Source organism: Mus musculus, chromosome 9 (assembly GCF_000001635.26).
Source record: "Mus musculus strain C57BL/6J chromosome 9, GRCm38.p6 C57BL/6J".
Taxonomy (NCBI): Eukaryota; Metazoa; Chordata; class Mammalia; order Rodentia; family Muridae; genus Mus; species Mus musculus.
Window position 1 is genome coordinate 118,694,402 of NC_000075.6, and position 16,443 is coordinate 118,710,844.

Sequence of the window (16,443 nt, forward strand, 5' to 3'; positions counted from 1 at the left end):
TGATGGAGATTTGGGAATGATTTGGTGTTGGCTGGGACAGACCAGAGCCCCAGTTGATTCAAGACAGCTGGTGCTCTCCCGGCCCCAGCCCATGTGGGGGGCCTTTGGGAACCAGCTCTGGGGCAGGGAGGGGAGGGGCATGACTGGGGACGGTCAGCTTTTCCACCACATGACATCATTCGACATGGCATAGACACAAACTGCCAGAAGGAAGAACTTGATGTGTCATGTGCTGTGAGAACCGGAGCTAACCAGAACCAGCATCCTCCCGGGCAGGGGCTTTGAGGGCTGGCTTGCATTAGGGGGTTGCTACTCAGACACCACCCTACCTCAAGCGAGCTGATTGGCTCCAGCCTAGCATGTGTGGGGCACTTGAGTGGGAGCTATTTAAAGGTCCCGCTGGAGCAGAGGGCTTCACAGTCGACCGTTTCTTCTTACTTCTGGCAGCTCCCAGACTCTCCTCACTCAGGAGTTTCTTCATGGTGAATCTTGTTTGTTTCTAGAAGGGAGAGTCAGATGAAGAATCAACCTATATAGACTTAAAATGTCAAGATAAATTCCATACCTCGTAGGAGGCAGCGCTAGAGAGGAAATGATTACCTTTGGCGGGTGGATAACCAGGTCTGTCTGGGATCAGACACTTGAACACTGGGGATAAAGCTACTAGGTTAAAGGGTTGGCACCTGAATGCCCCACTCAGAGCAGAGCTGGTGTCTCATCTATGGCTCTGTTGTTTGAACTGCAGCCTCCTACCCTTCCATGAGCCTCCAGAATCTTCACTCGTGACTGCAGTGATACTTTGAGCAGTAGGCGCTTGCAAAATACCCAGCGCGGCGTAGCAAGCCAAAGTCATTCCCCTATTCTGACTTGCCCTGGGTTAATTTAAAAATCTCCCACAATAGACTCCCAAGACAAGGGTCTCAGGGCACACCTTGGCAGAGGGATGAGCCCGGGCAGTACCAGCCTGTAAATGTGACAGAATATTGGCATAAGCAGGATTCTCCAGAGGAACAGGCCAGGGAGATTGGAAACGGGAAGAATAAGAGTATCAGGGGGTGTGGGGCGAGCTGATGGGTTTTAAGGGATTTGCTCATAGGACAATAGGACTGACAAGCCTGAATTCTGAACTAGGCAAAGATGCGGGCTGAGCTGAAGCTTTGGTTTAGATCTGTAGACAGGCTCGATGCAGAATTCCTTATTGGGGTACAGAAAGAACTTAGGGGTTTTCTTCTCAAGATTTTCAACTACTGCAGCCCACCCACATTGTGGAATTTGTTTTGCTTCATTCAAAGTTTAATAATTTAACTGTCAAACTCATTTCAAAAGACCCTTACAGAGGTGTGTAGTTCAGTGCTTGACGGGTTACCGAGGTCCAACCAAATTGGCACATAAATTAGCCATTCTAGCAAACCAAACAGGGCCTGTATGACTAAGCATGTCACCACTGTGGGTCCATTAAACTCAGTCCTGCTGGGCATCTCATGCCTCAGTGTGAGGCACCCTAAGGGGAAAGAAAACACTGTCTACCTACTGGGTGCTGCTTGGAGTCCTGGCTTCTACCATGAACTGGAAAAGTACCTTCGTGGAGACAGAGAGATTGGAAAAGGCCAAGAGGATGTGTGTTGGAGTCCACAGCTTCTGCCCTGACTTCCTGTCTTCCTGTCTTCCTTCCATTCTCTCTGAGCTCATCTGGCTGGATCACCAGGGTCTGCTGTCCCTCCCAGTTTCCTTTTCCTGGGGGGCATGAACAACCCTCACTTGTCAGCCAAGAGGATGGCTGGACAAGGGCTGTTAAAACCATGTGGCTCTAGCCACAGCCTCTGACTTGTCCCAGCAGTGGGCATTCTCCAGATGTGATCTTGCTACATAGCATCCTGAAACTCGCTTCATTTAAACATAACCTTTCATACTGTGGGGTTGTTGGTGCCTGAAATCAATGGTAGATTGCCTCAGAGTTTGGCTCTGGACCTCAGTCTGTGCTTGGTTCTGCCACTTCTGCATTCAGAGAGTAAGAGGTTTCAGGTCAGGTGAGACTGAAAAATTAAGTTCTCAGACTGTGTGGTAGGAGTAGCCAGACTAGATCTGGAGAGGTCTTGATTCTACTGAATGGCAGATGGCTCTTGGGCTGGGCTGAGTATTTCCATTTGGAAGCCTCGGGTCCCTTTGTCTCAAAAATGGAGGTTTTGTATGAGTTGACCCAGAGAATTTCTTCAAGACCTTGGCAGTCTATACACACACACTCCACTTGTAGCATCTGCTTCTACCCCGTGCTTTCTCTACAAAAGCACTTTCCCTAGATGCCCTTTTCTTAATAGTAGAACTATCTCCTGGGATGACCCATGTCCTGGGTCCCTCCTGGTGACCCAGCATCACCTTAGAATCCAGCTGTTTGTTGGGATATGCAAGTTGGGGGCATCATAGCCTTCAGTGACTAGGAATCTGCCATCTGGGCATGATGGGGAGCCATGATATGGCAGGGGCCCAGGGAAACCATTAGATACAGCAAAAGTATGCCGAGACGTAGCTAAGGACAACTGACAAATCACCTTTCTCTCTCCCTGTTCAGACTTCCCCGGTCTCGTGTCTCTTTGATGTTGCTTAAGGACACAGTCATTCCTGTGAGTTGGGCTCACCATACTTAAATACTGGCCAGGCACTGGCTTTCAGTGGCTCAGCTTCTGACAGATGGGTGTGTGGAGATGGCTTGGGGAGGGGCCTCTTGTTTGCCTCCCCACTGGTCAGCTATCTCATCTGGTCATGTTAGAGGCAGACATTGTTGTTTGTCTACTATAAAAACTATACTTCCTGGAGCTAGAAAAATGGCTCAGTGATTGGAGTCTCTGGAGGACCCAAGTTTGGTTCCCAGTACCCAAGCTGGGCAGCTCAGCCAGCTGGACCTCCCGTTCCAGGAGATCTGATGTCTCTTGTAGCACCTTAGAGCACTTGCTCCCATGTAACATGCAATCACATACACACTCGTAATATATAGTTTTTAAAAGCCTTAAAAAATACAATAACCTCAGAACCCACAAGAGTTAAGAAATAGAATGGCTTAGAGAGGGGCTGGCCCCTGCCGCAGAGAACAGGGCTGTAGATCTGCTGATGCAGGAGTCCAGTTACCTAGTAAAACTTACAGCTGGCTGTTTACTTATAGACTCAAAGTGATGGAGGCAAGGTGTTCTGGGTTTACCTGGCATGAATTTAGCATCATAGCCTCAGTCCTTTTTATATTCTATTCTGTGTGCAGGCCACTCTGCTGTCTGGCACTGTCCTCACAGGTATAGGGGCTGAGTTTTCAGAAGAAAACCACCATGTAGGAGCCACTATGGCCAAAGTCTTACTAGAAGGATGGGCACACTGAGAGTAAAGCCATCCTCAGCCTGTATCAGTTTGGGGCTCCGTGATAGTCGACTTTTCTTTTTGTCTGTGTGTCGACTGATACCTCGTCCCACCACGGGTAGCTCACAGTCAGAGAAGGTCTGGCATTTGTAAGAGATATGGGAATTATTGCAAGCAGTTGTTCCCTGTATCACATATAGTCGAACAGAAGTCATTTTCATGATGTTAGTCCCTTCTAGTTACGTTTGACAGACTTGCTGTGATGCTGGCCCGTCAGAACAGCACCCTACACGTGATAAAAGTAATCCCTGAATATATCCAAATTGGTGGTTCTGTTGGCATCTCACAAAGGCATGAGGTTTGAACAAGGATGAACCTTAAGTCTGATGAGCACAGAATCCTGGATCTTCCATAGGCTGACTACAGGCTTCTGAGAAGGTCTTGATGTGGGCTGCCAGGCAGTTTCCTATACTGTGTGAACTGTGCATAGGGTCTCCACAGAACTGTGGGGCTCAGAGTCTCAACACTCTATGTCCATCTTTGCTAACATCTTTGACTCTTATTTACTGTCAGGTCTGAACTACAATCTGACGGCTGATGTGGCACAGAAGGAGAAGGGCCAGCTGCCCAGAGTCTATTTTGTGTTGTTTGGAGAGACGGCAGGGCAGGTCTCAGAAAGGCTGCAGCTGTCCCACATGGACGAAGTGTGTCATCACTACGTGGCCCACGTCAAGGTCAGTCTCCTCTTCTTTTTAACCCTCCGATTCCGAGCAGCATGAGCTACTTTTGTTTCATTATGTAGCCTCGGACTTCCACCATTCTACTTCACAACATGCATTTTGCCTTTTGAAGTTAAAAGCTGACAGCCATCTTATTTATGTTTAATTCCGTTTGGAAACACTGTTGCGTTGTGGAGGGGTGCACACCTGCCCTGGTGTGTATGTGAAGGTCAAAAAACACGTCCGCGGCATAGGTTCTATCCTCTGCCTTTAAGCAGTTGGGAATATTGACCTCAGCTGGTGTGCGAGGGGAGTGCTACCCACGGAGTCATTGCACTGGTCCCTTTGCTTACTGTGCTGGCCTCAGCCTCCGAGAAGGGGTAGAGGATGGCAGGAGAGCAGTGACAGTCTCTGACTGTGCCTCGTTCTCTTGGGAGGTTTTCATCCTCTCCAAGGCTTGGCAGTCACTGGGAGGAACAACTCAGAAGCTGTGTGCTGGGTCTTCAGTTGCGTCATTCTGGATGCCCATCTTTGTGGTCCACTGCACGATGTAGTAACTCACGGTCAGAGATGCATTTGAAGACTGGTTGGGGCTCACTTCTCTTACTTTCTATTTATCTTAGGAGTGCATTTGGGGGGGTCTCTTCCCTTCCTCCAAATAAACTCCTAAAATGTTTTTCTCTTCTTGAGATTATTTGCTGGGTATATTTTCATGTAATTCAGGAAGCCAGGCTTTGGTGATAGAGAGGCCCTGCAGAATGGTCAGCCACTGACCCACAGACAGAGACAGAGAACAAAGGTGGACAGATCCACGGCGTGGGCAGTTGGTGTAATGCCTGTGGGTATAGGGTTGAATCTCACAGAGCCGGTGTGGATCAGTTGTGTGAGCACTGTGTGAGCCTCTGACTCTCTAAAACACGTGCAACAGTCGCTCTGACAGTCATCATTAGCATCAGCAGCCCCCAGAGCAGAGTAGCAATCCCAGCACTTGGTAGGAAAGGGCAGAAGACCATGAGCTCAAATTCTACCCAGGCTACTTAGAGAGTTGCAGCTTAGTCTCGGCTTATATGGTCAGACCCTGCCTCAAACCAAACCAAAAGATAAACATTGCATAGTGAGTATAAAAACTTTGCATGGAGTCTGATGAAGCTCTCAGGGTTATTAGTCTTTGGTTGGGACATACATAGTTTCCAATATTCTACTTACACAAACACCAATTTTGTTTAGTTTAACATAATATTATTAGCCATAGCCGTCTAGCAGATGGAAATCTGTAGATTGAAGTATCTTCCCGTTGTTGCCTCGTTGGGGTCATAGTCAGATAGTAACAGCTGCATCTAGGCTGTGTGTAGAGAACTGCTTCCATGTCTGGCCTGGAGCCCATGAGTTCATAGCCTGAGATACTTTGCTATGGGGCTGGGCTCTGCCTTCTGCCAGACAGACTCATGTCAGGGCCTGCCCAGGCCAGCTGCCCTTGCCTGGCGCTGCTGGCCACTTATAAAGCCACCCGTGCTCTTGCTAAGCCTACCCTGCCCTTCTTGAGCTTAGATTCCTTTGGTTTGTGAGTGAGGGTGTGGACTGCTCAGGAGAGGCCTGTGTGCAAACCTCAAGGTGTATCAAATGGCTCTGTGTGGCACTTGCTAGGGAGTGGGGCTTCCTTGTGCTAAGTTGGCACCACAAATCTTTTCCTTTGAGGCTCTTTGCAACTTCTTGCTTTGGCTGAAAATGTCATAGCAGGTGGTTCATACCCACTAGAAGTCACCACTGCAGAGAACCTGCTAAGTACTCTTGGCTAAGTGCATTCAGGAACAGCAATGGCGAAGAACAGGCTGGGGCGGAGCTATCTCTGTGATGGTCTGAGGAAGGCTGCCCCAAAGGTTGCTCTGGCCCCTTCTGTTCTAAGCACTTACCAGCTATAACAGTCAAAACACAAAACTTCCCATTGAATTTGGATTTTAGATAAACGGTTAATATGTGTGCAATGTCCCTCTTTCTTAGTGGCTTCTCTTTCTGAGGTATCAGTCACTATAGGTCTCTGAGGTCCAGTGGCATATATGGAAAAATAATCTAAAAATAATAAATGTTAAGGTAAATACCTTTTACCTCAGGATATGGTAGTTTCATTTTTAAAACAGTTATTTCTTTGTCTAATTTATGAACTTTATCGTAAGTATTATATAATGATTGATATTATTTGCAGTTTCATATAGCCGCGGAATTTCTAGGAACATATCCCTGTGCATAAGGGGGCTTGGCATTACCCAAATACTTCCAGACCATAGTCTGGTTGTTCTCATGTGGCCACATGAGGCTGTGGAATATACCAGAGAGAGACGTCATTCCAAGAAATGCTCAAGGCAGTGACTGAGCTGTCTCCTACCGTTACTTCCTGGACCCTAACAGAGGACCTGGGCGAATGTGGAGTATTGAGTGGGAGGAAGTGTTGATGAGCTAGCTGGCTGTTTCCATTGTGGCACAGCTGGCCTAAGACCTCGCAGCCATAGCCCGGTGGCTTACAGGGGTTGTGGGAAAACAGCTGGGGAGACTGTGGCTTATGTGAGGGTTGAGATGGGGCAGCAGGAGTGGGGGAGGGGATGCTGCAGTGATTGCTTTCCATCCTGGGGGCGGGGGGGGGGGCATAGACTGGAATCTGAGAGTTAGGGCTGAAGGACTGTGACACAGTCTCTACTGCACAGGCCTGGCTCTCGGCTCGGCAGACAAGTCACGGAAGACAAATGCAAACGTCCCGTCTTATCACACGCCATATGGCCAGCAGACAAGCCGGCACTGGGGCCACGCGTGTTTTGTTTAGGCTATCTTTAGGCATTTTTCTTTCTGTCGTTAAGCCCGTTCAGTACTCTCTTGTTTTCTTTTCCGCTCTCTCCCCCTAAGTTTTCTCTCCATATATGGTGATAGTCTCCACTGCAGAGACTAGCTTGGACCAATACCTGCCTCCTGAGTTAGCTGTGTGGTACCTTGCTCTGGTCCTGAAGGGATCTCCGGGGAGATTCCACTTTTGTGGCAAAACACATCCTCCTCTTGGGGCAGTGCTGAAGCGGTTCCAGTGGCTTCCTTGATTGCTTCCCAGATGTCATAGACCCCACTTATCTCTTCCCTTTCCCCCAAACCAGTCTAGCTTTGGAGGTAGCCCCCTCCCCTGCTGTCCAAGTGGTCTGGAGGTGTCACAGGTAAAACCCAGAGCATGTCCTCTTGGCTTCAGGGCTCTCTAGCACTCAGCCCCAGTTTACCTTTTTTTTGCCTTCTACTTGCATGACACAGATGCTCTGACTCAGCTGCCGTGCCCCTTCTCTCTGAGCTACCGGGATCCATGCTTTTCCACCGCAGCCCTTGGGCTCCTGCTGCTGTCTCCAGCCCTTCAGTCATGTTAGGTCCAGCTCTTGTGTCTGCTTCCAGTCCTGCACCTCCTGCTTTCTCTTTGCATTCTTCCTGCCTTAAGGCTCCACTCCCTTCATGCTTGCTTTCATAATTTCTCTTTAACTCAGATGACTTTGGGTGCTTTTGTACAATAAGAGGGGCAGTGCCCTTGTGTAAACAGAAAACCAATCATTGCCCAACTCAGAAGGCAACTGGGAAAAATGCAAAAAACCCACTGAAGTCAGGACACTGTTGTGGAATTCTGGTCAGTTCCTAGACTCCACAGAGGCGCCTACCATCCTGTGTGTTGAAAAGGGAAATTACCAGACTCAGAGAGAATTGAAAACATTAGGGTACCCCAGTGGTGTGCTCCCCCTGACACCACCAGAAGGATGAACAGGGAGTTGACCAGGGGGTAACTTTTTAAATTGATGGTCCTTTTATAGAGCCATGCTGAGTGTCATTGGCAGCACATACATCAGCCCACATTGCAGCCTTTGTCATATTCTGAGTAACATGACTCTTCCCTCCTCATCTGCTGAATATATCTGACTGTCCCTGAGGACACAGTCTCGCCATGGGCCAGCCCCAGTCATGGTCCCAGGCCCTAAGTAACCTCCCTCATGTTCCTGCCTTCTGGAAATGGTTCCCCACCAGACTCCTGCTTTGGGATAGTCAGCTCAGAATAAATACCTGGTACATGGAACCATGTTGGAATGGCTACCTGTGCTAGCTAGCACCTGGATCACAAGGAGTTTCTCTTACAGAGTGGAGCTCGTATCTCTGAGAAACCAGTAAATGGTGTTAGGAGAAAGTGGGCAGGAGAGCTTGGGACAGGAACAAACATCCCGTGGCTACTTCTATGATAGGTGGTGTCACCCAGACCAGCGGTGACTGCTCCTCATCAGGCAGTACCCAGGGAAGTGTGTCCTGAACCTTCCATTAGATGGAGTGTGGGACAGGCCAGTGAGCAGCCACAGCAGCCATGCTGAGTGAACCATGGGGATGCAGGAGGTCCCACACGTGAGGCCTGCCCCTCCCTTCCTCCTGTGAGGGTCAGCAATGCCCTCCAGAAGCCCTCAGTGACCCCCGAGGGCTGCTGAGAGGCCCAGCAGGTAAAAGTGCTTGCTACAGAGCCTGAGGATCTGAGCTTGATCGCTCGGCTCCACGTGGTGAAAATTCCTACGTTCTGAGCTCTGTCCTCTGACTTCCACGCTTTAGCCTTGGCATGTATATGTGGTCTTCACAGGTGTCATGTGTGCTATCCCTCACTCCCACCCCATCTCACGCACACAAATGTAAAAAGAAAAAAAAAACTTTTGTTGAACAGAACTGAGCCACTGATCTGTCCAAGAAAAGCCCACAAGAACAGGGCTCTAAGCACTTTGGCCATTCTGGAAAGTCACAGTTCTCCTTGAAATGGCTCTAGTATGTTTCATGGAGGGACTTGCAAGAGGATTTCAATCAAGTTTCTGTGGCCCTGCTTGTAGGAACAGTGCCCCTCCTGGCCTGGCAGGGTCTTGCACTGCTCAGTGCTGTCCTGGGCTGAGATCGCACCATGGGCTTCGTCTACTCCCATTCTACATCCCATAAAGCACCTGTGAGCCCTCAGCTCAGTCACATGCGTGAGTCTGCAGAACAGACATGGAGTAATGATCCTCAGGTTTCAGAGCACTCCCATACACACATACACATATGCACACACACATGCACACATTCATATACACACTCACATACACACACACACACTCTACACACACTCACATACACACTCACATACACACACACACACACTCTACACACACACACACATATATATATATACACTACATACACATATATACATACACACATATACATACACACATGCACATATACACATACACACTCACACACACATACACACTCACATACACAGAGATGAACACATTCGTATACACACACTTAATACACTTACACTCACATACACACTCTACACACACACACTCTACACACACACATATATACACACTACATACACATATATACATACATACACACATACATACACACATGCACATATACACATACACACTCACACACACATACACACTCACATACACAGAGATGAACACATTCGTATACACACACTTAATACACTTACACTCACATATACACACACACTCTACACACACACACACTCTACACACACACATATATACACACTACATTCACATATATACATACATACAAACATATACATACACACATGCACATATACACATACACACTCACACACACATACACACATACACATACACAGAGATGAACACATTCGTATACACACACTTAATACACTTACACTCACATACACACACACACTCTACACACACACACACACTCTACACACACACATATATATACATACACACATATATACATACATACAAACATATACATACATACATGCACATATACACATACACACTCACACACACATACACACTCACACATACACAGAGATGAACACATTCATATACACACACTTAATACACTTACACTCACATACACACACACTCTACACACACAGGCACATATATGCTCACACTCACATACACTCACATACACTATACTCATAGGACACACATATATACTCACATGCTGCCACTCTCACACATGCACATACACCCAGACTTATACACACACTCATACACACTTACTTACACACAGTCACACACACACACACATTCACACACACTCACGTACTTGCTAAGAAGGAAATAGTGAAGGAAAGGGCAACCAGTTGCAGGGAAGAACTCTTACATGAGAAATAAGAGGAAAAAAACAGCAAAGGTCCCTTCTTTTTCTGGAGAAATAATAGCTCAAAGCCAACCATGTTGATTATGCAAAGAGATGGCTGAAAATATTTAAAGCTGTACAGTTTGGCAGATTTAAGACTGAGAGAAACATAGAGCATTAGAAACATAGAGGGCTTTAGAGAAACATAGTTATGTTTTTGAAAACCATTCTAAGAAGCATAGAAGGGAAGAATGTCTCTCAACCCCCTCTGCCACTGCAGCAACTGTTTTTAGTTTCTTAGGGTGTCCGGCAAGCACTTGTTTGTATATTTAGAAAACTGTGGTGCCTCCTGGAAGGTAGTGAGCTACAATGCGCTGTGGAAAAGCTCCCGTGCCTCCCACTGCCTGGAGCATGGACTTTGGGACTTCTGCCGAATGATGGAGTGTAAAGAACTTGGCAAAGAATGGACCACTCCTAACACGTTAGCACGGAGGGCCTCCAGGAGCATTGTGTGAAGACGCCTGATGCAGCGGGCTACCTGCTATCTGCTCCCATCCGTGTGGCATTCGAGACAAGCTCACTTAATGAGCCAGGAGGTGGATCAGGGGTTTCTGGAGGCCAAGGATTTGGAGAGAGGTGGCAGTTACGATACTAGCACCAAAGACAAATGAGACTTTCTGGGCTGAGGAACACATTTTAGGTCATGGCTGTGTGAGTAGGTCCTGTTACCAAAGCTCATTGGCATGTAGATTGAAGTGCAGGGTTGGCATATATAAATTACAGTGCAACCAAATGTAATTGATTTTGTCACATATTAACAGCACAGTGATGTCGGATTTGCCCCACTGTCATTCTGTTGGATTCCTTCCTCCTCTTCCACTTCCATGTCCACAGTGAGTCCCTTCCATTAAATATGTCCCCAAGATTCCACGTAGAGAGGGGACCCGTGACGCCTGTCTTGCTGACACGGCTTATCTCAGTGCAATGATTGCTCTCCTCTCCTGACAGTTCCCAGTGTTCTGGGAACTGCTTTCTGCAGTTGTAACAAAATACTGACCGAAAGCAACTTAGGAAGGGAAGGACTTATGTGGCTTACAGGGTTTAGTCCATCACTGAGAGAAGTCAGGGAAGGAAGCCAGAGGCGGGAACTGAAGCAGAAGCCATGGAGGGTCGCTGTCTACTGACTTGCTTCCTGAGGCTTGCTCAACTGCCTTTCTACCTGCCCAAGGCTGGCTCCGCCCACAGTGGGCTGGGCCCTGTCACATCAATCAATAATCAAGGAAACGCCCCCACAGACACGCCCACAGGCCAGTTTGCTGAGGCGGATCCTCTGAGATTCTCCCTTTCTGGGTATGTTGAAGTTTGAGTCTATGGACAAAACTGTGACAAACCACGCTATTTGAGTTTGCTTTGTTTCGCTCAGTGCACTCTCAAGCTCTTACCTGCTGACACCCTCTCCCATCCCCATTCATTCATTTTTAAAAGTTTTAAACTTTTGCTTGTTTTTCTTTCTTTGTTCTGTTTTCCGTTCTCGTTTTTTGTTTTGAGTCCAAGTCTCAGGTAGCCCAGGATGCCGTCTATCCCACCATTAGCTGAGGAGCACTTTGAACTCCTAGTCTTCCTGCCTCCACCTCTCAAGAGCAGAAATTGCTGATGCATGTGTGTGTCATAATGTTTAGCTATTTCCTTTTATTTTGGCAAACATTTCTTCTTTTGGAAGAAGTCAAAATCTGGCAGTCAGCCAGGTTCCTTGCGAGGCTCTTTAGAATGTGACGAAGTGTGTTTGGGGGAACATGACGTCTGTTATTACAGAAATTAGCATCAAGCCGTTGGTAGTTAACCTCCCTCTGGAAACGATTCTTAGGAAAAAAAACCCACACCATGCCAGGTGGCAGTCACGGGAGCCCGCACACAAACTGCGCATCTAGGATGTGCCAGCCGCTGCCCATTACACAACTTGTGATGTATTCACTGCCATTATCTTCATTATCTTGTACAGGAAATAAGGACCTGACCAGAACTTCTGGCTGGCAAATAGGGCCGGTACCCAGAAACTCTCACTTCTTAGCCGTCATATGGTGGCACGGCTCATACAGATGACGGATTCAAACTAATGGGCTCTCTGCTCCTCTCGTGTGGAGGAAGCTAGAGAAAGTTGACCACAGCTGTAGAACTAGAACGAGGCTTCCCATCGAGTCCCAGGAGCACCTCTTCTGAGCATGTGACATCAGAGGCAGTGGCTTGGAATGCCCTGCCCTCTAGAGCAGTGTTTGGCTTCTAATGTTTAGCAGCAGGGTATTGGTTGTGGGGAGCTAACGTGAGTCCTCTGCTTGGCTTCCTGGTGAGATATTTCACTGTGGCTGATTTTAAGCAGCCGGATGACATCACTAATGCTGGCTTGGAAGATGCCTGTAGCCGAGAATTATTATGTAGAGGATCTGATACTTCTAAGCATCTTCAGGAGCAAGAACCGTGATAAAACACAGCAAAGCGATCAGGGTGACTTCTCAGCATTGAAACCTTCATCTTAGTGTGAAGTTTAACTCGCAGGTCTATTCTATTTAACTCTTACTAACATATGTGATGAGCCCCAACCTGCAGAGCTCTTGGAAATGTAATGGTGGGGTCTTGCAAACCGACTGCTGCCAGCTCACACCACTGACTGTGTGTTTGTTAGTAAGTGGGACTGTCGTCTGAGTCACGCTTTACACGCAGCTGTTTATCAAAGTCATTCACCCTTGTTTCATTTGGCTTTGGCAATGGGTAGGAATATGAATCGCAGGGTCCGTGTAACCAGCACACCACAGGTACGTGTGTGTGTGTGTGTGTGTGTGTGTGTGTTGGGTTTAAAGACCATCTGTATTTTGGCTAAGTTTATTAGACTGTATCATATTCATTTTTAAACTTTTTTTCTTGAAACACCTTGATCTTACTCCTCACCTATTATTCTATGTGTAGGGGTGGGGGAAGGGCCATCCTGCAGCCTTCTGTGTGCTAAAGAAACATCAACGGCTGAACATCGAGGGACTGGAGAGGGAACTGGGGAGCTCCTCCGACCCCTCCTCCTAGGTAGAGCTTTTGCATCTTCTGAGACTTTGTCTAGCTCCACATGGACTTCCACACCTACCCTGCCATCACTTATGGCTGAGTCCATGGCGATGGCTCTTATACATGTTCTAAGGAAGGGACCTCTACATGGAAACTTTACTGCTCAGGATAAGAAGACCAGCATCTCAAGGGCTTAAACAGGTTGACTTAAAATAAAATTCTAACAATGTAAATTCAGATTTTTTTTTTGTTTTTTATTTTTTGTTTTTTTCGAGACAGGGTTTCTCTGTGTAGCCCTGGCTGTCCTGGAACTAACTTTGTAGACCAGGCTGGCCTCGAACTCAGAAATCTGCCTGCCTCTGCCTCCCAAGTGCTGGGATTAAAGGCGTGCGCTACCACCACCCGGCTCAGATTTTTTTTTTATGTCTGTCTATATGGTTAAAGAAAATTAGTTACTTTTAGTAAGTTTATTAAAATTGAGTCCTCTTTTAAAAAAAATATTTGTTTTTATTTTATGTGTATGACTGTTTTGCCTGCATAAACTATGGGCACCATGTGCCTGTAGTACCTGCAGAGGCCAGAAGAAGGCACTGGATCCTCAGAAGCTGGAGTTGTGAGCCATTGTGTGGGTGCTAGGAACTAAACTCAGGTACTCTGCAAGACTCAGCGAGTCCTCAGCCAGTGCTCTTAACTGCTGAGCCATCTCCCCAGGTGGTTATATCCTCATTTCTCTGACTTTGGGGAAATTCTTCAGACTCTTTAACAAAGAAGTCATTTTTCTCAGAAAGCATTTGAGTAGTCTGAGGCTATATGAACCGGGGGTTTAAAAATAGCCATGAAAACACAGGATTAAAATTAATTTGGAACAAATCAAACCTTTGAGAAAGAGCTGAAAGCATGCTCTTCATCTTCTCTCCTCCTCTTCCTCCTCTCTCCCTCTCTCCCCCCTCCATGAGCACCCTCCTTCTCTCCCCCCTCCATGAGCACTCTCCCTCTCTCCCCCCTCCATGAGCACTCTCCCTCTCCCCCCCCCATGAGCACATAGATGCATGCACATGTATGTTATATAAATATTTTTATTTTGAAGCATCACAGTTGCATGCAGATGAGCATAGAGACGTGGTAAGCGCATCACAGAGGCATCTACCTGCTAACCTTCATCCTACCTGGCTTTGCCCCTCCTCCCACCTCAGGCCTCTCTAGGGAAAGTTGCTGACAGACTGCTGCCCTCTCCCTACAGACATCAGACCCAGATATTCTCTCCACTAACCATGCATATGTACTGAAATCAGAAGACTAAATGCACATGACCGTTAGCTCAAACTTTTCTAGTTGTCCACATGTCCTCTGACGGGGGAACGTAATCCTGTGTCCCACGGATTGTCATGTCCTCTGACGGGGGAACGTAATCCTGTGTCCCACGGATTGTCATGTCCTCTGATGGGGGAATGTAATCCTGTGTCCCACGGATTGTCATGTCCTCTGATGGGGGAACGTAATCCTGTGTCCCACGGATTGTCATTTCCTCTGATGGGGGAATGTAATCCTGTGTCCCATGGATTGTCATGTTCTCTTGGAATGGTTCTTTGGCTTTGTCTTCTGTGTCATGATGGTTTGGAAGAGGACAGGCCAACTCTTTCATAGAAGGTCTCTCTGTTTGGATTTCTCTGCCTGACAGTTAGATTCATGGTATACATATGTTGTAGCAATACCATGAACAATTATGTCTTATATATCTAGATACATACACAGCCAGCATCACGGAAGAATAGATTTTTACTTTGAATTCAGTGTGGCTTTCCAAAGTTGGGTTCCTATTGTCCCAGAAGAGGGCTGTCAGCGTTTGAAGGAAGCGATTATGTATCTCTGCTGCCTGGACCAGAGGCATGTATTCCAGGTCCTAGAAAAGTGATAAATTGATTCCTAAGAAAGAGTTTCAGGGCCTGATGTCTGTTCTCACTGCAATCTGAGAGTTGAACATGATATCTTCGAATTTCATAGAGCCATAAGCTAGGAATTCCACGCAGCTGCTACGGATCAAGACCAGACTACAGGAGTGTTAGCACATCGAGATGAATTGTCTGTCTTCTAGGCAAAGAGAAGTTGCTGGTGTTGTTTCTGGGGCAGGAGGATGTTACTTGATTGACAGTGCTCAGGAAATGAACATTTTATGCCTACTATGTGCTGGGCTGGTGGGCTTCAGCTTCATTCATAACTGAAAGGATTCTGGCTATTGAGGGTTACATCTCAGTGGAGGGACAGATGTGATACAATAAAGGTAGTGGGGGGAATGGGGGAGTCAGGGTGAATGCAGATCAAGGGTGCAAAGGTCACTGACAAGACAAGATTTGAACCAACACTTGTAGGATCTTTGGGAGACAGGGAGCCCTTCCTGAAGGCAGTGCTATGATGGGGCCTGGGTTGGGGGGGGGGTGTATTTGAGGCAGAGGAGGGAGGCCAGGCCAGGAGCAAAGTGAGAGGAGGAGGTCAGAGTGCAGGCTGTTGGCCAGGACTGTGTGGAGCCTCAGTCCCAGGAAGCACTGTGCCTGTGTCCTAAGCCACAAGGGGACCTGTGGGAGGGAATGAGCAGGGTAGTGACATGGTGACATGGTTTAGCTCCCATCCTTTAAGGACACAACCGGCTGCTGGGTTGAAGTGGATGACGGATAGAAGCAAGCCTGGTGAGAAGACTGTGCAGATGGGCTAAAGAAAGATGGCAGCTCCGCCTGGGATGACATCAGCCAGGACGGTGAGATGGACTGGAAGACACTGAGAGTGGAGTCTGTGGCATTTCCCTGTGCTTTAGTAGCCGTTAAAGGTGGCTTCTGTGACTGTAGGGATCGAGCTGTCTCTCCATTCTTTAGTGAGGCTCCACATCTCTGTTCCAGGTAGAAAGGCTACTTCGGAGGAGGGGAGGAAGGAGGAGAGGAGGAAGGAGGAGAGGAGGAAGGAGAAGGGGAGGAAGGGGGGAGCACCGCGTTGCTGTGTGCCGCCCTCTGTCCCTGTGTAATTTATTATTTCCTTCCTACACTTTGCTTTGTTTCTCGCCCTCTGAGTGCAGGTGGGACTTATTTTAAGGGTAAAATCTGCACTGTTCTTTCTGAGCAAGAATGGGTTTGAAAGGCTCCGAAGTTCACAGAGACTGCCAACAGTGTAAAAGGCTAGAGCAGGGCAGGGCACCAAG

At 47.5% G+C, this 16,443-nt stretch overlaps 1 protein-coding gene across 2 annotated transcripts in view; it reads left to right on the forward strand.

Moving 5' to 3' along the window:
- The window catches only part of Itga9 (integrin alpha 9), a 294,295-nt gene that overhangs the window by 87,693 nt on the left and 190,159 nt on the right, over positions 1-16,443 (forward strand). For both annotated transcript variants that reach the window (NM_133721.2, XM_006511918.4), the window contains one exon: positions 3,913-4,073. In NM_133721.2, coding sequence (NP_598482.2) covers positions 3,913-4,073 — 161 coding nt within the window. The remainder of the gene's footprint in view (positions 1-3,912; positions 4,074-16,443) is intronic.